Source organism: Manis javanica, chromosome 4 (assembly GCF_040802235.1).
Source record: "Manis javanica isolate MJ-LG chromosome 4, MJ_LKY, whole genome shotgun sequence".
Lineage (NCBI taxonomy): Eukaryota > Metazoa > Chordata > Mammalia > Pholidota > Manidae > Manis > Manis javanica.
In genome coordinates, this window is record NC_133159.1 from 80,002 (window position 1) to 105,131 (window position 25,130).

Sequence of the window (25,130 nt, forward strand, 5' to 3'; positions counted from 1 at the left end):
CATTCTTTCTTCTAGCTTAGTTGATTGAAGCTTTAAAACATTATTGGTAGTTTAGGAAAGCTTTTTCTAGCTTCACAACTCGTTGTTAATGGCCTGTATATTTTTAGGACACTTCTAGCAAATCTCTTCCATGTATGTGTTGTGAGATTTCAGGGCATTTCAAATTCTTTCATGCAGTGACTGACTAGTCTTAAGTGTTATCTGAATGGATGACACTCAATTTTGTGGGTCATTTGTCTAGAACCAGCAGACTAACACCAGGACGGCACACACCAAAATTGCTGAGGCTCTATCTAACATGATGGCCTATGGGTTTGTACTTCTAAGATTAGGAATTCCATTAAATTTTACTTTGCACAATTCCCATCAAAAAAGGGAAAACAGTGTGTGCTGCTTTTATAATGAATTGCCTACATCCCTGACCAAAAAGAACTCTTTGGAGGAGCTATCAGTGAGAACAGAATCCTCATGTGCCCACGACTTTGCACACAGACGATTGGAAGCATTTTCTGCTGACTAGCTGGGGCTCTGCACATCCCAGATTTGTTCCCTTCTTCGCCTGTGTGCTCTGCAGGCAGCTGCAGCAGTGTGTTCACAACCTGACCCTGCTCTGGTCCTGCACTGTTGTCCCACACCACCATGCATCGCACAGGGGGCAGCGGGAGTGTCCTTGGAGCCCACCCAAGACATGGCTTGATGGCTTCCCTCTGCGGGGAAGTGCCTGGACCACACAAACATTTCTCAAACTAAGCTTCCCCAGTCAGCTTCATCAGCCAAACTCAGGTCTGTGGCCATTATGACATTTTTGACACAACATAAAGTGTGACAGGAAATACATTGGGAGGGGACACACCAATCTGACGGTCACTTTTATACAAACGTGATGCTCCTGTAAACAGTGTAGGGGCCCTGAGGTTTGCCCCTTGACTAAATTCACCTCTGCTGATCCTGATAATCACAGGCTTCTTGGCTTCTCCAAAAACATACTTAGCATCCCTTGGAGTCCCCTCCAGCTGATGCAGTGGAGCGGACTGGAATGCACTGGTTAACCGCGGGGGCCTTCCAAGGTGCTCCAAGCCAAGATCCAAGTGAGTGCACTTCTGTTCGGCTGGGTGGTGATAGAGAACATCAACAGGCAGCATATCAAGTCCCAGCAGCCCTGTGCTGGGAAAGTCATGCTCGTGACCGAGTGACAAGGTGTGGGGCCCTGCTGCTCCCAACCCTCCTTCACAAAGCATCTCGAGGTTTCTACACGACAGAGAAGGAAACCACGGGGCATAAGGCACTGAAACTAGGGTTTGTCTACTAGTTGCACCAACTACCCTCACCTGAGAAAGGGTAGAACGAGGGTGCCCTGGGGCTGCTCGGAGTCATTGGCCCCTTCTGGCCATCCTGCAGGGCGGGGTAGGGGGCTCTAAGACCTAGGGAGGCAGACTTGACATCTGCTGCAGTGAAACAGGCCACCCTAAAACTGCTGGATTAAAAACAGTTTGAGGTGGACCGGCTGGCAGTTCCACCCCCACGTTGGGGGTGGGAATGACGTGGGGGGTGCGGAGCTAACTGGGCTGGGGTGGCCTAGACACCTCCTCCACAGGCCCAGCACCTCAGCAGGAGCTGGGTCCCGCCACGTGGTCTGCCAGCCCAGCCTAAGCTTCTCTCCTTGGCCATGCGAAAAGCAGGCACACACGGCCTCCTGAAGCCCGGGCCTCGCATCACCATGGCACCTCTCCCTGCACATCGTCAGGCCAGCCCACGTTAGGGCCCGGAAACGGCCTGCACCCCGGGCTGGGCAAGGATCTGCAGGTGCAGGGATGGAACGTGTGTGGGCAGCCAGCTCGTGGACAGGCTACACACAGAAATTAAGTAAAACTTTTGTCCTGAAGGGACAAAAGTAGGTTGCAGTGGAGCCCAGGTTTGTTTGCTCAGAGCGAGATGTGAGAGGGGTCAGGAACCTGGTACATGGAGAGCCCCCAGCACGTCGAACCACATGAAAAGCCCCTGAGAAATGTCCTTACATAAGACAACAGACAGGTTTAACCCCACGTCCCTGCTCTTGATGAGATTGCCCAAAACTGAGGACTCTTACCACGGTGTAAAAAAGTCACTCTATGTCCACTTATTTTGAACTTTGTTTTCCTTCTGTGAGAATCTTTTCAGAGCTCTAACCTCCATATTCTCAACCTGTCTTCTGATTTCTGGGATCCCCAAACTGTAGCTGGCTTTCATCAGCTTTCTGCTGAAGGGTTCTCCTTTAGAAGTGGCATGCCTGCTTCTGTGGGGGCCCTTAAAATCACCCCTCCTTCTGCAAGCCACTAGCCCCAGCCTGGGTTTTCTCCTGGCAAACCTACACACACCCTCTTCCACCTTCAGTCACCGTCTCCCAATTCCAGCGGCACTTTCCTGCACTCTCAGGCATGTGAATCATTAAGTGGCTCACGCAAACCTTCCGGGCTGCCGAACCCAAAGGGTGTGTTCCGGGGTTTGCTTGATCTGACCTTGTTTAAGGTTCCTCTCCTGGCTCATGCTCAGTGCTTCCACCTGGTCTCCCTGTCTCTTGGGGGGATCCTTCATTTTCTTTTCTCCAGGACTTCCTCAACTACCTCATCATGGCCACGTGAATTTAACCACCTGGGTGTTCTACCTGCACCTCAAACTCAGTGCTCAAGAGCAGCCTCGTTATCTCCCCTATTCTGGTTAATCACATCCATCAACCAAGCCAAAATGTGGGTGTCCTTTACTCCACCTAATCCTAACCCTAGCCCGGCAGCTAATAAGACATCCCCACAGACACGACCTTTTCACCCCTGAATGAACTTTCTGCTGGTCTCTTAGCCTCTATTCTGATCCACATCATCCCTGTGCACACCTCATCTTCTTTCACTGTCAACTCTGTGCCTTTCTGAAAAAGCAAATATGACTCTTTGACGCTCCTGCTTTAAACCCCTCAAGGCCTTCTAACATCTACAGCAGCGCTTCTCAGACTGCAACGTGACTGAGGCTTGTGGAAACTTTTTTGTGATTCTGACTGGGGGAGTCTAGCCAGCCCCATGGGCTGCTCCCTGTCAGACACACTTTTTGAGTAGCAAAGGTTCCAGGTATGTGTCCAAATACCATAGCCCCTTACAGTCTGGTTCCTGCCTAACACTTACAGCTGCAGGTCTGATACTTCCTGAAGATTCTCAGTCATCCCAAACCTTCAATACACCTCCATTGTCATCCCAAACCCTCAGTCCCCCTCCATCCAGTGACCACCCACATTGTGCTTGCCTTTTTCTGGCCAGTGAAATCATCACAACCTGGGGACTAGTTCATATTCAAAAGATAAAAATCAAGTAAAATTTCCATACTACTAGGGAAATACACATTTTACAAGCTCATTAGTATGAAATGTTTCAATAATATCACATTTGCTTCACACTTCTTGGCAATTCACCTTTGGGTCTTTAGAATGGTAATCTTTTCTTCTTAATGAAAATCTCATTAAAATTTTCATGAGGCTAGTGGTGAGAGAACTATATTAAGAGTCTTATGAAAAATATATTATACATCTTTCTCTGGATATTATCTTTTAATATTTCCATTGGATTATCAATTGCTTATCTTCCTTCTAGTTTTTTTTTTGAGGGCATCTCTCATATTTATTGATCAAATGGTTGTCAACAATAAAATTCTGTATAGGGGAGTCAATGCTCAATGTACAATCATTAATCCACCCCCAGCCTACTTCTCATCAGTCTCCAATCTTCTGAAGCATAACGAACAAGTTCTTACCTGGTGAACAAGTTCTTACATAGTGAGTAAGTTCTTACATGCTGAACAGTACAAGGGCAGTCATCACTTTAGGTTTTGATCACACATCATGAACTATAAACAATCAGGTCAAATATGAATATTCGTTTGATTTTTATTCTTGATTTATATGTGAATCCCACATTTCTCCCTTATTATTATTATTATTATTATTTTTAATAAAATGCTGAAGTGGTAGGTAGATGCAAGATAAAGGTAGAAAACATAGTTTAGTGTTGTAAGAAAGCAAATTTAGATGATCAGGTGTGTGCCTGCAGACTAAGTGTTAATCGAAGCTAGACAAGGGCAGTAAAACATCCAAAATGCAGAAGATTTCTCTCAAAACAGGGGGGTGAGGTTCTAAGCCTCACCTCTGTTGATGCCCAATTTCTCACCTGATGGCCCCCCTGCGACTGTGCCTGTCTTAGGTTGTTCCTCCCTTGAGGAATCTTACCCGTCTCTGGCTAACCACTCATCTTCTGGGGCAATACAGGGAAATGTAGTTGGTAAGTGAGAGAGGAGCAATATTGTTTGAAAAGGTTAGCTTTTTACCTCTTTGCAGATTTATGCCCTGTGGCTTCTATGCCCAGCATTTGTCTTGAGGTATCTTTACCACTTGGAGGAATTATGATACTCGGTGAATTCGATATGAATCTTCCTTCTAGTTTTATAGCTCCTTTTCCTTTTATCATTAGCAGTGCGTAACAAAAAGGTAGATTAAAATTCATTTGGCAGTTTGACCACAGCTGAACCAGGACCACCGGGAAGCATTGTGCATGTGAGACATCGACCTCCTCCTGTGAGCCTGGGCCCGACACCATCACAGGGAGAATGATGCTCATGATGCCCTTGGCTCAGCCTCCACGACATCCATGACACAACCCACAGCTTACTAGTCAGACATGCTGAGCTGTTTCATGCCTTTCTGTACTTTTGCATATAGTATTTGCTATGCTTGAACTCCCCTTTTGCCCCCATAGCTGACCCTTCCTGACCTTTCAGAACAAAGTCTACAGTCCTGGATTAGGAAACCTGAATGGACTGTCTCAGCCCAGCTTGCTTATTATTGAGTTATCTACAATGACCATGGTTTGCAGTGCAGGAAAATCTGACCCAACCCCACCCCAAACTAGACAGGGGCCTTCTGTCTCCTGTACTTGGTGGCACAGTGTCAGCTTGACCTGCAGGGTGCATGTGGCAGGCAGAGAGATGCCATCTTCCCAAAGGCACCTGCGCCCTAATGCCCCAGACCTGCAATGTGTGGCTTTACATTGGCAAAAGGGACTTGGCAGATGGAATTAATGACCTTGAAGTGGACATTTTATCCCAGATTACTATATGGGTGGACCCAGAGTAATCACAGGACCCTTTTAAGAGGAAGTAGAAGTGTCAGGGTCAAAGAGACTGAGGTGGGTGCAGAGGTCAGGTGATCAGCCCTCAGCTAGGCATGCAGGCAGCCCCCACAAGCTAGAAGAGGCAAGGAAAGGGATTTTCCCCTCAGCCAACAGGAAGGAGGGCATCTGTACCAACATCTTGACCGTAGCCTGTGAGACATATTTTCAATTGCTGACCACGAACTCTGAGATGTATTTGTGTTGTTTTAAGCCACCATTTGGGTCACTTGTTTCAGCAACAGGAGAACACATGCTAATTCACACTGACAGAAAGCGTGAGTGGTCTGCATTCTCTTCTCCATTCTGGGGGCTTTTCTGCTTCCTCTTCCTCCCCGAGCTGCAAGGGACCTGCGGGTGATGCCTCTAGGCTGGAGCTCTAGGCCTCCCTCCCCATGGGTGTTCTACTGGCCCAGCAGTGCCCACACTGGCAACAGGGTGAGGGGCTACCCACCACCATGCAAAGCCACGCTTAATCAAACATGTAAGATCACCTATGGGTACGAGAGTCTGCGGCTGGTGCTGGGGGAACTCTCACTGGGTCTGTAGGTTACTTTAAAATTCCCTAGAGCCCTTTGGGAATGAATGCCCCAGTGAGGTGGGCCTCTGGTCAGCCCCTGCCCTCCAGCGGGCCCCAGGCCCCTGGCTTCCCCAAGGCAAGCATGCCTGCCTCCTGTCAGCACCCAGGTATCCTGACCCACAGGGGACTTTCTGAAGTACTGGGAAGTTTTCCCTTGCTCTCCCTTCACTTCCAATTTGACAGATGGAAGTACACACTGAAAAGGGCCTTTTCTGGGAGGCAGACTTCCTTTCCTTTGCCACCATCACAGGCCTTGCTCACTGCAATGCTGGCAGCCAAAATTCAGCACAAAGTCCACTCACTGCAAGCTCAGCTGTCTGGTTCTTCCATGTGGCCGCCACCAAGTCATTGTGAAGACACTGGCACACATGCTTAGCATCTGGTGTTTTCTCAAGGTTATCCAGGAATATCCACAGAACACACAATTATGTCATAGGTTTATTATGTATATACAATATTATATATACACATACTTTTCACCTGCTATATATATTGTGCCTATTTTATATATATGCATACATATATCACAGAACATGGCCATATTCCATTGTCTGTTCCATCCAGCTCTACTTTTCTGTGCAAAATTCAAATTAAGAGAATAAATGATGTACCTGGCTACCTCTTAATTTTGTTCTTTTGTTCTATTTTCCCATTGGCAATGGAACATTCTGAATTCTGATTATCAGATATTCATTGGAGATGCACCCACATACAAAAGAGCTGTTATCCCTAAACAATTCCATTTTTTATTTTCCCTTCCTCGAGATTTGCATATATTTTGGGAGGCTATTGTGAGCTGGTTATTAAAGGCAAGTGGAAACAGAAACCATTAAACGCCTGGAAATACTCTGAGGGCACACTGGTCCTGAACACTCGGTTCTTCCCTGTACTGAGACCAACAATTTACAAATGCAGATACACAGTATTCCGACTCTGAAATGGGGATGCTGGGTGAGAGAATTTAGGTTTCTGGAAGGTTGAAACCCTGCCCTCTAGTACATCTCCCCTTATTTTATGACATTTTTCTCTATATTGTGAAATGCAGGAGATTTGTCTATCTCGATTTCAAAACAAACAGCAAACTTACAAAACCAAATTTATACAAAAGTTGTCAGTTCGGTTGTTCCACTTTTCCTCTTTATGCCACAACTGGCTCCACTGCTCACGTGTCTTAATCTATGCCACACTGCCACCGCTCTGCAAACCCACTTTTTACACTCCCTACGATCCTCCTTGTTACCAATGGGTCAGTCAGTACATTTCACTTCTGAGAGCGGCTGTGGTGACCTTTCACCAGGCAGGCCAGGACTTAAATTGATTAACTGGAAAGAACACTGTTCAAGTTACAGAGAAAACTTTCATCAACATTATGCAAACAAATAGTATTGTGATGGTGAGCTCAAGCCCTTTCGGGTTTCCGGACCCGATTCCAGTGTGTGTAGGTGTTTTGGGGAGGTGGGGAGTCTTCCCACACCACCAGGCAATTCCCAAATTCCAGCAGGTTAACCAGACTCCCCAGGTTAAGGGCTCCACCCCCCACTCCAGACAGGGGCTGCAAGCCCCTGGCAGTTCCCTGTGTCCTGACCTACTGACTACATTTGAGGTTCCCATGACCTCCCCCTTGGGTTCAATTACTTTGCTAGAGCAGCTCACAGAACTCAGTTTACCAGTTTAATAAAGGATGCCATAAAGGATTAAGTCAACAGCCAGATGAAAAAATACATAGGGCAAGGTCCCAGATAAAGAAGCTTCTATTCCCGTGGGGCCTGGGGCCTGGCTCGGTGGCACATGGGAGCATTCCGGTCCCACAAGCACAGAAGCTCCTCCAAATGAGAAGCAGGATCCAAGAGCTGAGTGGTAAGCTCCTCTCGGGGTGTTTGTGAGGACTTCACTGCATAGTCATGACTGACTAAATCCTTGGCCCTTGGCTGACTCAGCCTCCAGCCTTGCCCTTGGGTGGCGTCCAAAAATCTCTCCTTAACATGACAAAGATGCCCACTGCAGTGTTCTCAGGAACTGTGGATGAAAACCAAATATACCTGGGAAATATATATTTGGTCACATGAATGACCAAATATGTTATTTATGACTCATTATATCTCAGGTATCAACACACACACAATGGTCTTAATGCAAGATAAGATAATGTATTTTGGCTTTTATAACATACTTGGCCTAACTGGTGACTGTCGGTCATGCTCTTACTGAAATAGTAATGTGCTTATTCTCAGATGTTCACCGATTAAAGATGCAAGACGAGGAACAGAGACAAAAACATGACTTATTGAGTTCTTGGGCTTTGGCTGGACCGCTGACTTGGCAACTCATGTCTACAAGTCATGCAAAGGATGCTCCTCCAACCAGCAAAAACTTACAATGTGAATTATAACAATATATTGAAAATATTACCCAACAAACGGCTTTTTGCATTGAGAATAACAAGGTTTTCAACAATGATGAAAACATGGGAGAAAACAGGTCTTCACCAACACTTACAACCCATTCTGCTAAAATGACCTGTTTCCAGCAGGATGGCTGCTCCTGGAGGGAGACACCATTACCCTCCAAACTCCCTCTCATGCCATTTTGCCAGCATGTCTGATTCCAGGACCTTTGTCCATCCTCACTGCAGATGTGACTGTTCACCTTTCTGGATTCTGGCAAAGCTGTCCCTAGAGAACTGGGTCACTGGAATGGCTCACTTACAGGCAGCCTACATCAGTCAATGACTGGGAAGGGATTTCTTGCTGTGCTCATTCACGTCTGAATGCTGCAGTCATTTTACCTGCTAAATATGTAACTGCTAAAATGGTTTGCCTGGTGACCTTAGGACTAGTACAGGAAACCTGTCCCCTTATCCCCCTCACCTTCCTCACCTACACACTCTAACCTTCCTCCTGTTAACCACCAGTCCCTTCTCAGTGTCTATTGGTCTACTGTTGTTTTGTTCATTCTGTTTTGCTTCATTTTTAGATTCCACAAATAAGTGAAATTATACAGTATTTCTTTCTCCAGCTGGCTTACTTCAAAGAGCATAATATCCTCTAGGTCCATCCATGTTGTTGGGAAAGGGCAGGATTTTTGTTTTTATGGCCGAGTAATATTCCATTGTGTGTATGTACCACATCTTATTTATCCATTCATCTACTGATGGGCACTTAGGTTGCTTTCCGTATCTTGGCTATTGTAAATAATGAAGCTATAAGCGTAAGATGTGCATATACCTTTTTAGGTCAGAGGTGTTATTTTCTTGCTGAGTCATATGGCATTTCTATTTTTAGTTTTTTGAGGAACCTCTATACTGCTTTCCACAGTGGCTGGACCAACTGACATTCCCACCAACAGTGTAGGAAGGTTCCCATTTCCCCACATCCTCACCAACACTTGTTATTTCTTGTCTTTCAGATGGCAGCCATTCTGACTGGTGTGCGGTGATCTCTCACTGTGGTTTTGATTTGCATTTCCCTGATGATTAGTGATGTGGAGCATCTTTTCATGTGCCTGTTGGCCATCCATGTCTTAAATCAATATATTCTTATGAGCTCAAATGAGCTTTACAGATAGGCAGAATCAACATTTTAGGAAATCTAGGATGAATCCTATTGATATTCAACACTGTTTTGCAAATTATAGATGGTATCTGTGTGGCTCATTAAATGAAGGAAAATCACTAAAATGCCAACATGACTTAGTTCACAGATGTGCACCAATTCAATTACAACAGCAACTTTGTAAGACAACAGTAGACTGGATGCACAGAGTGACGTTCCATATTACAACACATGCATTACTCTCTTATTTCAGGAGAAAGAGAGCCGTCCCCTTCCGGTCAAAGGTGCTCCAGAGAGCGGGATAACAAAGCAAAACAGAAAGAGCATTTACCTTGGCAGCAGGTTTAGAAAATTAGATTCCACAAGATGTCCACATTTCCTCTCATATTACAAATAAAGGAAAGATATATTCTGCCAACACCCCACAAACCTTTTAAAGGTTTTATATTTTATAAATTCTATTGTAAATTCAGGTAAAGAGGCTGGTATAGAACAGTTCTGTCTAATAGAACTATAATGTAAGCCATATATATAATTTACAATTTTCTAGTGGCCACATTTAAAAAAAGGGGAAATTAGTTTTAGTACTTAACTGAACCCAACATATCCAGAATATTATCATTTGAAAACATAGTCAATGTAAGAATTATTAGTGCGATATTTTATAATCCTTTTTGCAAATTAAGTCTTCAAAATTTGGACAGCACAATACAAATCCAACTAGGAACATCTCGCGCTGAATCATCCTGTGTGGCTTTTTGGAACCGGACTGTTTGGTTCCAAAGAGTTTTCACTTCCATAACGTGAGTGGTGATAGACATTCACAATGAAGGGTTTTCAGTAGATATTTATAGTGAATTTTATTATTATAGAACCAAAAAGGCCATATAAGAGTGCTATTTATAAAAAGGTCTAAATCTCTGTGCCATTCACTACAAGCAGTACAAAGTTTTCGATTTCTATACTTTCAAATGCCAGAGTCTCAGTCTATTAAAAACACTGTCCTCTGGCTGGCAGGGGCCTCGGAAGGTGAGCCGGCACTGCAGTTTCTTGTTCCTGTGCTGGTGGGTTCACACAGGGGGAAACACATTACCAAACACGGGGTTATATTGTATCTTATTCAGCTTAAGGATTACTTGTGAGTTTAGGCTCAATACAATCTTCTGTGACTTAAATACATCTTTTCAAAATGTTCTTTTAAGTGTAACACCATTATGGCCTTTTTAAGCCTATTATGAAATACTAAGGAAAGTACACATGTAAACAAACGCTCTATAGAAAGATTTTCTTTTGGTGAAATTCTGTAGCAGAAAACCAGATCATGACAGTAATTTCCTACCAAATAACTGGAACTGACGAGCTTTAAAATAGCTACAAAGAGCAAGCCTTTCTAGAGCACATAAAGTTTTCCAAAGTACATCTTCTTTTCATGAACATACTGACAAGCTGAAAATTAGTGCACAATAACACACACAACATAGGCATTTAACTTTATTTTCTTCAAATAAAGTTGCACATGCTTCTTGAAATAGCATCAGACATTTTGCTACTTCAAATATTGTCTTAATACTTAAGTAAGAGTTAACTGATAAAAATACAAAGAACTTTTCAAAATTAATTAAAAACAGAATAGACAGAGACATGAAGAGGGATTTCCAAGAAGAAATAGGAATTACCAAAATAAAACATATTCAAATTTCTAATTACTAAATATGTGCAAAATGAAACCATGATGAGACACCATTGTACACTTCTCAGCTTTGAGTGTTATGACCCTAAATGCAGGTGAGGATCTTTAGGACACGAAATTCCACCACACCAGTGGTACCAAACCATTACTTTGGGACAATCCGGCTCCTCTATTAGAGCTGACAATGTGCTGTATTGCAAGATACAGCGTTTCTATCCAAGGTCTGCATCTACTCTGGTGTACGTGCATGAGAGGTCACATAAAAGAATGTTCATGGCAACATCTTCTGTCATATTGCCAAGAAAGTTGCAGTTCAATATCCAGGAAAAGAAGAGAAAACTGCGATATACATTCATACAATGAAGCAGTACTTAGCAGAGGAAATAAACCAGGGTGCTTATTTTAAAATAATTGCAAATTGCAAAAAAACCAATTGCAATGAGCATGAAAATGAAGTGACAGAACAAGGATTGATTCCATTTATTATTATTTAAGGGTACATACATTGGAGGTAAAGGCTATGATCTACACAGAGTTCCCACTATCAAACAGGCACTTTCCCTGTGTGTCACAGGGTCAGAGAAGGGCACACAGTGCCTCCAGGGAAAGGCAAGAGGCTGGGCGCAGGCCCTCAGAGAGCTGATTATCATGCCCTACATTTCAGTGTACACATGAGCACACATTACATGTGTGCATGCGCATATAATTCATTGCACGTATGAAATACTTGAAAAATCTGGAGTAGATGTAACAAATGTCAGAGGTTATACACATTTGAGATGGGGAGTCACCACCAGGAACCTGGGAGCCTGGAGGCTGGGGGCTGCAGGCCAGGAGCCCACCTCCACCTCCCCCGAGACTGCACCCCCACGGGGCTGTGAGTGCTGTTTCACTTCCACTTCTCTGTTCCTGGAGGGTGGAGACTATTGTTCTGCTCACACAGCACCCGTCCCATTCTAGGGGCTCAGCACACGCTGATTGAGAAGACGGCTGAACCAACCTGACCTGCGCTTCTAGAACTAGGAAAATGTGGAAAACTGGTGATAAGTGCATGGAGGTTACCTGGCTGTCTCACGATTCAGCACATTTCAGCAAACGCACGGCTGTTCTTTCGTCTCAACCGTCTTGGTGTTTAAGGTTTGAGGCCGTTCAGTGATGAGGCCAACCTTGGACTGTGCCTTCAGAAATGTCATCTTCTGCCCTCAGAGGTGGCTGCCCAAAGGAAACCCTGCTCTGAGGGCCACAGCTGGGTTCTACTGGTTTTCTGTGCCCCACTGAGGGGAGAATACACCAGCCACTGGCCTCACCACACTCAGGAAACCTCATCATCTACTGGAACCAACCAGGAGACATCCGGTGCTGGCCCCCATCCTGGTTACAAGCCTGCAGTCTCATCACACAGGCAAGGCTGCACGTGTGCCCTTCAATGCTCAGAGAATCTGTGCACTTGTCCAACTAACACAGATTTCAGGTTTGGCTGCAGAAACACAGATTCCCAAATAAACAGGGAAGTTTCAGCCAAGCACAGAAATAAAATCAGAAAAGGTGTAAGAGATGGCAGGCAACGAACACTCCACTTTGAGAATATGTGTTTTCTGGAATTTATTCCTCTTTAAGCTGAATGTACATCCAGAGTTCACCAATGCCTATAGAGACAAATGGATACAAATTGAAATCTAAAAATAATAATTACGCAGATCAAAGTGGACCCTGACACTTAAGCTGTTAAATGAAAGGCATTTCTAGAAAAAGCAAGAAAACCCTATATAGCAAAAGCAAGTGAAAAAAATAAAAACAAAACAGAATCAGTTTTGGCACCTTTCAATAACAGAGGACAGAAACAACTTTAGTTCGTTATTAAATTCACATAACATAAACACATCCATGTGGGAGTGTTAATAAATCTTTGAAACAGAAACAAATCTAAAATATATTAGAGTATAAGAGAAAAAAATTCTCCTTTCTCCTCTTTGATTTTAACAGAAAACCATAATGTGGAAAAGCAAGTGTTTCCCTGACTGAATTTTCTTCTGGTCTGTGTATACCTGGCAGGATGGCAACTTGGTACCTGATCTAATTTAAAAATGGCATAACTTGGTTTTTAGCAAGAGCATTTCCTTTGCCCCAACAAGTTCACCACAGGAAATAAAATTAGTCTTGAAATACCCTTGACATTTACATCTATGTCAATTTCCATTGCTTCTTTCCTAAGTTTTTAAGACTATGATTACCCAAATCTAAAGGCAGCTAGTTAAAGAAGGGAATAACAAAATCACTATATGCTTAGAACTGAGCTGGTAAAACAGTTCAGCTAAGAACACGACATTCTCTGAACAGTGTGGTCCCCAGGGCACTGCATGTAGACCCTGGGCTTGGCGGTAAACACCACACAATATGCTTCCAGGTTACTCAGCAAGCGTGAGACAAGACTAGGCTGAGCTCTCCTAATTCTTTCCTAAACCAGAAAGTGGGCTGGAGGGTAGATGACATGTAACTGTGGTAGTAATTATGTATTGAATCAGTTTAAGAGCACCATACTCAGCCTACTGTAACTGTAACAATTCAGAAGTTTTAAGACAAACAAATCTGAGCATTGTTTTCTTACTACAACCCCAGGTTTTAACTTGCAGAGCCTCAGTCTCACCGCATTGGGTCTTGGTGCCCACTAGCAAGAGAAGGCTACATGTTAAGTCAGAGCATTGTGACATTTACATTTTTCTAGTTGCTGTATCTTAAAAAGAAATTATTAAAACTTTGGTCCCAAACTCAAACACGATATCCAGCTCTGAGAAAAATTTCCTGGATCATCCCTGGGACCCATCAAGTGGAATTTGAACTGGACCTTATTTAATGCCAACTAAGCAGTGACACCATGATTTCAAAACAGCTTTTTTTGGAGGGAAAACTGTAGTTCATGCGTCTGTTCCAGTAAGTAGAGGTGTGTGGTGGGCTCTCCTTCTGGCTGTAGCCCTGGGCTGCCCGTCTGGGGTTTCAGTTTTGCATTCAACACATCTTCTGAAGAGTCTACATTCAGCAACTTATGGGGAGAGAGCATGTGACGGGGCCTCAGTCCTGCTCCCCCAATTTCTTACAAACGCCCTGTGCAGACTCTGAGCGGCAGGCCAAGCGGCAGGGTGCAGAGCAGAGCAGAATACTTTAGGCGTCCCTCAGAGTTCACTGTAGTCAAAGCCGCTCCCATGTTTGGCAGCCACAGCCTCTAAAAAAGGTGAGCAGAGGCAAGGATGCAGAGAAGCAGGCTCTGCCCTAGTGACACAGACATGTGCAGCCACTCCAAGGTACAAACCAGCTACGGCTCAGTTATTCTCTGACACCCATCCTCATATATGATGCTCTGAAAATTCACTCTTGCTCACATATGGAATGAGAATATGCAACCACATTACTCTTAAAAAAAGACCTGGGGTTGTGCATTGGCCAGAAACATGAGCTAAGTTAAAGGAGCAATGAAAAGTAATACGAAAAAAATTGAACTGTACAGCATTATTAGCATATTTTAATATGACCTTCAAGGGTTCACAAAATATATCTAGCCAAGACCTTCCTTTCTCAAGAAAATATAATCCCTTCACAAAATAGAATAAGCAGCTATTAGGGGAGCCTCATTTAAAAATACAAGTGGCTCGAGCTGACCATACCTTCAGATATGAGTCAGATAATTTTACTATAAATTTGCTATCTAATGAGTGTACCTCTTAAAGTACATCTTTTAAGCAATCTTACACATTTAGGTGAAACTTTCCCCTTGCAGGAGCTAAAGAAGCATGTTTTCCAAAATAGTGATTGTTTTCAGCCCTGTACGTGGTTCTGATAATACAGTGTTGCAACAGAGACTTTGGGAAACACCTGTAGGAGCTAGAAGGCCATGGGGTTAGGAGTCCCCACTACCAAAAGGGGGCTAAGACACCAAACTGTTTCTCAGGTGCCCACATAAAGCACTGCAAGAGTGACATTTGTGAATCTGCAGCAAAAATCTTCTGCCCTTTGTCAATGAGCATTGCTTTTTTTCCTTCTGATCGAAAGATTCTAATAGCCTAGCAACTGATTTCAAGGGTACAAACCAGACGCTTAGAGAAGCAAGTCTGAGCAACACGAGCATTAGCTACAGCCCAGGAAAGACCCAGCGTTTTCTCTGATGGTGCCACCCACTTGTCTTCCAGTCACTAGAGAAGAAACAGGCCACAGTACCTCCAGGTGAGTGAGATGACTCAGGCAATTACGAAAATAAGAAAAAACCCACCACAGTCCTGATTTGGTTTAAAGCAATCATGCAGTCCTACTATACCCATGTCTTCCAAAAAAACCTTTTTGTGGCAAGCAAAGCTACCAGTGATGCACGTGGTTTCTGTCCCAGTGACACACCACGTATGCAGGTGTGTGCTGAGTACCAGGGAAGCTTCAGCATGCACCTCCATCATCTTCCAATTGTCTTCCCTAAGGTTCCACCTATTTATTTTAAAGTCAGTTACTGGATTATGTTGACAAGAAAATTCACATTAGCAGTACCACTGAAAATGTAAGGAACAGAGATATTAGGAATCAAAATAAACTGATAGCCTTAACCCAGAGGCCAGATTTAAATCTCACCTTCCTGACCTGCCAGATGTAAAAGTGGAAAGGAAACCTCATTTCCAAACCCTGCTGACTCCTCAGAGGTGCTGCTCCGTTGGCTCAGGGGCAGGGCGGGTGTTTGTGGGCCTGTGGAGGACGGCCACGGGCAAGGAGCACACCTGCCATCCCCGGAGTGTCCCCATGATCAGCTGATAGCTTCTGGGACCAGGGCAGGATTTATCAGTTGTCTTGTCTCTTGATTCTCCCCCTGAATGGCAGGGAAGCAGAAACCTCTATTTCTGGCCCTGCCTGAATCTACCAAAGTAACACACAGCAGGCTCAAAACAGCAGGCAGACTCACAGAACCCAGGAGTGGACTAACAGTTACCAAAGGGAAAGGGACCTCTCCGAGGATGGGTGGGAAGGGAGGGATGAGGAAGGGGGTCAAGGGGGCATTACGATCCGCACACAGAATGTAGGGGGTGGGGGGCCACGGGGATCGCAGTATAACACACAGAAGACAGGTAGCGATTCTATGGCCTCTTACTACACCGATGGACAGCGACTGTAATGGGGTGTGGGGAGTGGAATTGATGATGGGGGGGAGGGGGGAGGAGGGGGAGTCTAGTAACCATCATGTTGCTCATGTGACTGTACATTACTGACACCAAAAAAAAAACAAAAACAAAGTAAAAACAAAAAAAATGGGACCCTGTTTGAGTCCCCAGAGAGACAAGTCAGTAGAAACTAGCCCTTCCTGGCCACCGTGGATTCTTTCTGTTTGGTTTGGGCAGTGCCCAGTCATAGACTCAGTGGTATAGCGAGGCCCTTCTCATCTTTTCTCACCTCAACAACTGAATTGCTGTAATAATATGCGTCTGGGCTTTTGAAATCAGTGGATTTTATGATGTTCACGAATGTAAAGAAGCAATAACCGGATACAGAGAGGGAAGTTTGGACGCTCAAGCAAACACGTCACTCCACAACACACCCTTGGCTCCCAACTGCTCCTGTCTGGAACTCGGTGTTTCTTTTTACCTGTCCCTCCTCCTATCAGCGGTGACGCCGATGTCCCTCAGAGATGGTGGTGAGCAAAGCACCAAGTTTACTCTTCTGTCTACAAACAGGCCTGTGGTACAGGTCCTCTCAGAGGAAAAGCAGCAGCAGTGGGAGAAAACCCAAGGACGCAGAAACAGAAGACGGCACAGCACAATGAAAACTGACACAAGGGGCTTCTGAGGCCCATACTTCATTCCCTCAGAGACACGAGAGAAGCCGCCCCCATACAACAAAACTACACCACTATGGAAAAGGCACAGGCAGCGAACAAGAAGAGATCTGGACTCTCACCCCACTGGGCCAGAGAGAGGAGTCATCACAGCAGCGGCAGCAGCGGCCTGGGGCCTGCCCCACACGCCCTGCGCCCATCGCCATTCCAGATAAGGTTGTGGGCTCGGCTCGTTGGGCCTCTCCCTAAGCACCCGGAGGCATACACTGCGGGGACTGAGGGGTCATCGGTGGCATCTCGCCCGCATTCATGTTCCGCACTGTTTGGAACATGACGAACGGTTGGCGGAGGAGCGAGCGGCACCGGGGACCACCGAACGGGCAGCTGAGCTTTGAAGCCGAGTCCAGTCATCCACTGTCAGCACTGTTCAACAGATCCCGTGACCTGAGGAGTGATGTGCACCAGCCGACACACTCCCATTTGGCGAGGGAGGTTCTCACCAAGTACGGAGAAGGGAGAGGAGGGCATGCCTGAGTGAGAGCGCACGGGAAGCCTCCAAGAGGAGGTGACTAGAGAGGTGGGTCTTCGACGATCCATGTGCTTCTGCTGGGGTGAAATGTCTTAAAAACCAGAGGCAAGAGGTGGGAACTCCCAGAGGAAGTAATTCAGAGATGAAAAGGCACGAGACAGGATCTTGGCAAGGAGCAGGGAGCTGGGCTCTTAAGGATGGAGATGTAGACAAAGTGAAGGCCAGACCGTGAGTTGGGGCTGGAGAACGTCACATTTTATTCTGTAACAGCATCAGTGTTTCCACAGTGAAGCAGTGAGCAAGCCTCCGGGGACGAGGTCCACCAGGAAAGACCTGAGAAACTAGAAGCAGGGTTACTGACACGGGACACGAGCCTCACAGGTTATAACATAAAGGATGAACAGTCAGGATCGGGAGTGGACAGGCTGACTGCTGAGAGGAGGCGAGGTTGCCCCGCAAGCTTCCAGCTTGGCTGATGGGCAAGAACGGCGACACCATCGAGACCAAGAGTCTAGAGGAGGAGCATTTCAAAAATAAAAAGTGTCTCCCAGTTCACTGTGTCGTGTTACTCACGTACGAGACCCAGGCCCCCAAAACTAGATCAGAGAGAAAAATCTGGGCGGCCAGGCCCAGTCAGAATGCGGGATGTGGCTACGCTGAGACCTGGTGGTCCCAGAACTATGCTTTCTGTGAGGAGCAAAGAAAGAACCAGCCCGGCCTGCTGGCTAGAAAGGCAAGTCATAGGGTCTGCGCCCTCCTCAGAAGTCAGCCGCCTGGCTGGCCATGGCCGAGAGGGCATGCCTGGCTCCAGGTGTCCCAGAGAAGCTGGGGAGGCCCGGGAAAGGGCGGGCCGTGCCCTGGGCAGCCTCTGGGTGGCTCCGCGCCGGGCTGCGAGCAAGGCCCTGGCCTCCAGGAGCGCGGGGCCACGGCACTTGCTGCCCGCCGCACCCCGGGTGCCGAGCCCGTGCGGAGCCAGCACCCGGGCGGGCTGAGCTCTGGCAGACGTGGGCACTGCAGCCCTCGACGGTCTGCATGGTGGCCTCGTTGGTCCAAACACCTGCACGGCCCTCAGCAGGCAGTCCCGGGGCCTAGGGATTCTACTGGGTTTGGCCTTGGGGCCGCGCCGGGGCCTCGGCCCTGGCCCAGGGTCTCCTCTGGGCGGGGCCGGTGTGCTTAAGGCAGTGGGGGCTTGGTGATGCGGCCCCTGGGTGACGTCACAGTGGCCCAGGCCGCTTTGTGATGCGTCCCCTGGCTGACATACATATCAGGCTCGCCCTAGCTGGGCAGCTCAGTGCGTGCTTGGCCTGAGAAGGAGTCAGTGGCAAAGGAGACCCTCTCCCTAGCTTCAGACCCTTTCCTCGGATCGTTTGGCGCACACCACAACCCATTTTTCTGTGTGGACAGTTTCTTCCTTCCTAAGGTTTGTGGCCCGCCCCACCCGCCGCCTCCCCAGCCCCACCTTCTTTGCCCGCCGGTCCTCCCCGTCCCCGGGACGCTGCCCCCTACCCTCCTGCCAGGGAGCACCCGGCACCTGCCCACTGCCCTGGTCACAGGCTGTTCCACCGGGATCCTGTGCCTTTAGCAGCTGGCTTTTCCCACTTTCACCAGCAGAGTTCCCACTTCCACGGGGAGCAGTCCTGGGCCTCTGGACCATCCTAGGCTCCCGGCAGACGGCTGGAGAGAGACCACCCAGACGAGCTCCTCCTCCGCAGGGCACACGGGCACCACTACCAGCCCACCTCGAGGTGCCCTGCCTCTGCAAAACCGCCATCCAGAGCCAGCCAACAGACAAGGCCTTGGGCAGCACAAGTGCCGGCCTGATGGACACGACGCCACCATCGCTGGCCGTCCTCTTTCGGTACCCCCCCCAGGCCCCACACGAGGCCTTGGGCAGCAACACCGCCGGCCTCCTGTGCACCTCAGGCACCCACCGCGCGGGCGGTCATTGTCTGGTCTCCCCTGGCCCCATACGATACCGTGGGAGGTGCAGGCGACGGCCTCGGCCCTACCCGCAAGGCGGACGACGACCCGATGGGCAGGCCACCGCCTTCGGAAAAAGCACATACAACTGCCACCCGGCCCCGGACAAGTCCGTGGGCTGCACAAGCGCCAGCCTGAAGGCTGACGCTCAAGACGAGCCGATGGACACGACACCACCCTCGATGGCCATCATCTTCCGGTCACCCCTGGTCCCGCACGAGGCCGCGGGCAGCGCCACCTTCGGCCCGAGGGTCGGCCATGACGCAGAAGACGAGCCGATGGACACGACACCACCCTCGATGGCCGTCATCTTCCGGTCGCCCCTGGCCCCGCACAGCGCCACCTTCGGCCTGAGGGCCGGCCATGACGCAGAAGACGAGCCAATGGACACAACACCACCCTCGATGGCCATCATCTTCCGGTCGCCCCCGGCCCCGCACAGCGCCACCTTCAGCCCGAGGGCGGGTCATGACGCAGAGGACGAGCCGATGGACACGACACCACCCTCAATGGCCGTCATCTTCCGGTCGCCCCCGGCCCCACACGAGGCCGCGGGCAGCAACACCGCCGGCCTCGTGTGCACCCCAGATACCCGCCGCGTGGGCAGTCATCGTCTGGTCTCCCCTGGACCCATACGATGCCGTGGGAGGCACAGACGACGGCCTCGGCCCTACCCGTAAGTCGGCCTCGGACCCGATGGGCACGCCACCGCCCTCGGGAAAGGCACCTACAACTGCCCCCCGACCCCAGACAAGGCACAGGGCAGCACCAGCACCGGCCTGAAGGCTGATGATGACACTCAAGACGAGCCAATGCACGACAGCACCCTCGATGGCCGTCATCTTCCAGTACCCCCCGGCCCCACACGAGTCCGTGGGCAGCACCTCCGCCGGCCTCCTGCGCACCTGAGACACCCACCGCGCGGGCGGTCATCGTCCGGTCTCCCCTGGACCCACACGATGCTGTGGGAGGCACCGACAACGGGCTCGGCCCTACCCCCAAGTCGGACGATGACCCGATGCGCACGCCACCACCCTCGGGAAAGGCACCTACGACTGCCCCCCGGCCCCAGACGAGGCCATGGGCAGTACAAGCGCCGGCCTTAAGGCCGACGCTGACGCTCAAGACAAGCCGATGGACACGGCGCCACCCTGGCTGGCCGTGATCTTGCGGTCGGTCCCCCCCAGGCCCCACACGAGGCCGTGGGGAGCACCACCACCGCCGGCCTGAAGGCCAACAATGACGCTCGAGACGCGCCGATGGACACGACACAACCCTCGATGGCCGTTATCTTCCAGTCCCCACCGGCCCCGCACGAGGCCGTGGGCGGCACCACCGCCGGCCTCCTGCGCACCTCACACACCGCTCAGGCGGTCATCCTCCGGTCACCCCCGGCCCCACACGAGGCCGTGGGAGGCACAGCCGATGGCCTCGGCCCTACCCCTAACTCGGACTCCGACCCGGTGGACACGCCACAGCCCTTGCCAACGGCACCTTCAGGTCTCCCCCGGCTCCAGACAAGGCCTATGTCCTCCTATCCATTTAACTAAACCTTTCCCACAACAGGTGTGTATAGTATATATTCACACTAAACCCTGTTCTTGCTAGTATGCCTCTGCTCTGTTTACTCTTTGACTCGGCGACATACATGAGTGATAATGTTCTGAGCCACACTTAACTATGCGACATGTTCCATGCCCCAGTGACTGGGATGTGGAAGTGGCCGCGTTTTATGACTCTGCGTGATCACCGTGAGGTCTGCGTGCTGCGCGTTTTAATGGATGACAACCCAGGGGGAGGCGAGTCCAGGGGAAGGAGACCGGGTTGGCTTATGTGGCCCCTTCCCTCTCCTCTCCCACTGCTCTGAGCTCACTGGAGGCTAGGGAATCCCTGCTGTGACACAGGAAACCACTCTTATCATTTGGGTTTTTTAACATGTTTAATTCTGCATGTGTGTGTCTTGTGTAACTTAGACTTTGGCCGATCAGCCTCACATTCCCACTTCCCCACGAGAGAACGGATTTGGCATCCAGGTCCTCAAGGCTGGAGGAACGACAGAAGGAAGGGCTTCCGCCTGCCGTATGATTATTGAAAATTTAAGCTTACTTAGAATTTATCAAGTAGAAGCTTAGTAATATCAGAAAAGGTCCCTCTTTAATGACTGCCTGGCCTGACTCTAACCTAAACTGCTAAAATGTCAAACCGCATTGAGTTACAACTGTGCCCACTTCTCACTGACCCTAGAGTCTGCAGGGTCTCCACACCAGACTTAATACACGCAGAATTCCTACCTTGTGGAGACCACATTCTACTTGGAGGGGAGGAAAGAGACATGGAACATCTGTTCAGTTTTCCGGTAGCTTAGCCGGTAACAAACACTATGAAGACTAAAAAGCAGGATACGGAGGACTGAGATTATAGGCAGAGGAAGGCAGGGCCTCCAAAATAAACAGTGGACAGGGTAAGCCTCACCAGGGAGGTGGGACTTGAACAGTCTAGAAGGAGGTGACAGAACCAGGTATCTGAGGGAAAAGCATTCCATACAATGGGATAAATGACGGAAAAAGCCAAGAGGAAGGATGCTTGTGGTCTTCAGGGAGCAGTCAGTCAACAAATGCGGCTACAATACCGTCAGCAAGGAGGGAAAAGAGGACCGGGAACAGAGATATGGGTTGAAGTCCCCACACCACCATTTACTAGTTTTGTAATCACACACTGTGGACGCGACGTGCAAATGTCTCGGTGAACCCAGTGCTGTGTGTCTCTAGGGCCTAGCTACCTTGCAAGCTTTTGGAAACGTAAGTAGGGAAGTGACATATAAGCCATCTTGTCAACTGTTCTGTACGTAAGGATAGATGGGTAGACAAAAAGATGATGATAGATAGATAGGACAGATAGACAGGTAGATAGATGATAGATTAGATAGGATCGATGACAGGTATAGATAGATAGAATAGATAGATGATGGATAGACAGACAGCCATGTTGTGAACTGTTGGTAAGGCTGGGGGCACTGATGGGAGGAACGAGCACGTCGGACCCTGATGATGTGCCCAAGTCTCCGGCTGCTGCCCCCTCCCACATCGGGCACTGACGATGTGCCAAAGTTCTTGGCTGTTGCCCCCTCCCAACCTGAAAAATGTGCCTTGGGCTAGCCAATCCTCGCGCTGCTGTAACTCTAAGCTCTGCCTCCCCCTACCTTCTTTAAAATCTCGCTGCCTGTCTACTTAAGTGGGAATTCCCCAGCCTCCATTTCTACAGACCGGGGAAATCTCGCCCGGGTATTTGCGTACAAACAAACTACCGGGCCCTTTGTTGCCTCTCTTCACCTGCTTGTTTCAGCTAGAATTCATCTTACACTGTTCTGTACATAAGGATAGATGGGGAGACAAAAAGATGATGACAGGTAGGTGACAGATAGATGACAGGTGATAGATGATAGATTAGAAATAGACACATTAGATATTCATAGATTAGATGAATAGATTGACAGAGAGATGATAGATAAGATATATATAGATGACAGGTGGTAGACTAGATAGGATAGATGATATAGGTAGGTTAGATTAGACAGATAGATGGTAAGGTATTGATGGATTAGATAGACAATAGACAGATGATAGATACAGAGTTATGGACTGAATTTGGGGGCCCTCACCTCACCATCTTCCGCTCCTTCTAACACCCCGCCGCCGCCAGCACACACACACACACACACACACACACACACACAGACATTCACATTTGAATTGAGTCAGGGTTGAAGCCCTAACCCCCACTGTCATGGTATTGGGAGGTGGGGCCTTTGGAGGTAATTAGGTCCGGAAGATATCATGAGGGTGTGGGTGGAGCTGCCATTATGCAATCAGTGCTATTAAGAGGAACAGAGGACCGAGTTTTCTCCCTCGACCCTGTGAGGACACAGCAGGGAGGCGGCCGTATGCAAGCCAGGAGAAGGGACCTCACCAGGAACTGAACCTGCTCTGGTCTTGGACTTCTGCTTCCAGAATGGCGAGAAATCGGTGTTTATGGATGAAGCCCCCACTCAATGACCCTCTGGTTATCAGCTTGAGTAGACTAACATTGATACGTAGGTAAACAGAGACACACTTAGATGATGGATGGAGAGAGCCTACACAGAGATATTTGTGCTTAGGTGTCTGCATAGGTATCTGTGCCCAACCACCTCTGCACTTTGAAGACTGCTCCCTATGGGGGGAACACCAGGAGGACAAATTATGCACGTTTTTTTTTAAAGTGTTTCCGATAACTGGGGTCTCCGTTAACTCTCAGCCGTGTGTGTGTGCGTGCATGCGTGTGTGTGAAATTATGCACTTTTTTTTTTAAGTGTTTCCGATAACTGGGGTCTCCGTTAACTCTCAGCCGTGTGTGTTTGCGTGCGTGCGTGTGTGTGTGCGTGTGTACACCACTGCCCCAGTCGGTCTACAATCACAGGAGATGCAAAAGTAACAAAGGAATGCAGGATAGGGCAAACATCTTGCAAACTATGACCAGAAAGAGTAAAATTTTCCACTAGCCTCTGGGGATATCTTTGCCAAGTGTTTCTATGCAATTTTAGAAAGATCTTGCTGGAAACGTTGCTCGGACCACTCTGAACCATCAAGTTAGTTAAGGTCATAAGCCAGGACAGGAGAGCAGCAAAGAGCACCCATGGTGTGTCTCCTATGTATCAGGCCGAGGTGTACAGGCTTTAATTCTACTACATCACTTCGTCTCACCATGGCTCACGTGGGATGACCTTTTGCACCACCTTCATCCGTGAGTAAAAAGTTTGGACACGCAAATAAACACGTCAGTCCACAACACGCTCTTTGCTCCCAACTGCTCCTGTCTAGAAATTGGTGGCTCCTCTTTATCTGTCCCTCCTCCTATCAGCGGTGATGACGCCGACGTCCCTCAAACATGGTGGTGAGCAGAGCACCAGGTTTACTTTTCTGTCTACAACAGGCCCAGAGGAAGGATACTTGTGGTCTTCAGGGAGCACATAGTCAGCGAATGCGGCTGAATACAGACAGCAAGTGAGAAGGAGGTAAAGGAGGACAGAGGACAGAGACACGCGTTCAAGTCCCTGCACCACCACTTACTGGTTTTGTAGGCACACGCGGCTGACTCGACCTGCAAGTGTCTCAGTGAACCCAGTGTGCTCTCCCTACGGCCTAGTTACCTCGCAAGATTTTCGGAAGCAGAATGTAGGGAAGTGACATAGGCTATGTTGTTAACTGTTCCGTACATAAGGATAGATGGGCAGACAAAAAGATGATAGATAGATTAGATAGATGATAGATAGATAGAAAGATAGATAGATGATAGATACTAGATGATAAGATAGATAGATGATAGATAGATAATAGAAGATGATAGATAGATACATAGATAGATAGATTATAGACAGACAGATACAGATACATATCAATTCACACAAAGCTATTGCTCATCACCAGGAGAGCAATGGTGAAAGCACACAGCGAAACTACAAACAAGAAAGAAGAAGGAAATCCAGTTTAAAAAGTGCAGTAAGCAGCCATAAGAAGAAAACAAACCCTACCATCTGCAACAACGTGGATGGAGCTAGAGGGTATTATGCTCAGTGAAATAAGCCAGGCGGAGAAAGACACGTACCAAATGATTTCACTCTTATGTGGAGTATAACAACAAAGAAAAACTGAAGGAAAAAAACAGCAGCAGATGAACAGAACCCGGGAGTAAACTAAGTTACCAAAGGGAAAGTGACCGGGGAGGGTGGGTGGGAAGGGATGGATGGATAATGGTGGGGAAAAAGAAAGGGGGCACTAGGGTTAGCAT

At 48.1% G+C, this 25,130-nt stretch overlaps 1 protein-coding gene across 2 annotated transcripts; it reads left to right on the forward strand.

Moving 5' to 3' along the window:
• The first annotated feature begins 17,260 nt into the window (after positions 1-17,260).
• Positions 17,261-20,980, forward strand: LOC140848634 (uncharacterized). Of its 2 annotated transcripts, none has more exons than XM_073232913.1 (2): positions 17,261-18,747; positions 18,936-20,980. In XM_073232913.1, the coding sequence occupies exon 2, from the start codon at positions 19,148-19,150 to the stop codon at positions 19,985-19,987; it is 840 nt and encodes a 279-aa protein (XP_073089014.1). In that variant the 5' UTR covers positions 17,261-18,747; positions 18,936-19,147; the 3' UTR covers positions 19,988-20,980. The 2 variants fall into 2 exon arrangements, with proteins under 2 accessions (XP_073089014.1, XP_073089013.1); XM_073232912.1 differs by having other exon boundaries at positions 18,939-20,980.
• The last annotated feature ends 4,150 nt before the right edge of the window (positions 20,981-25,130 follow it).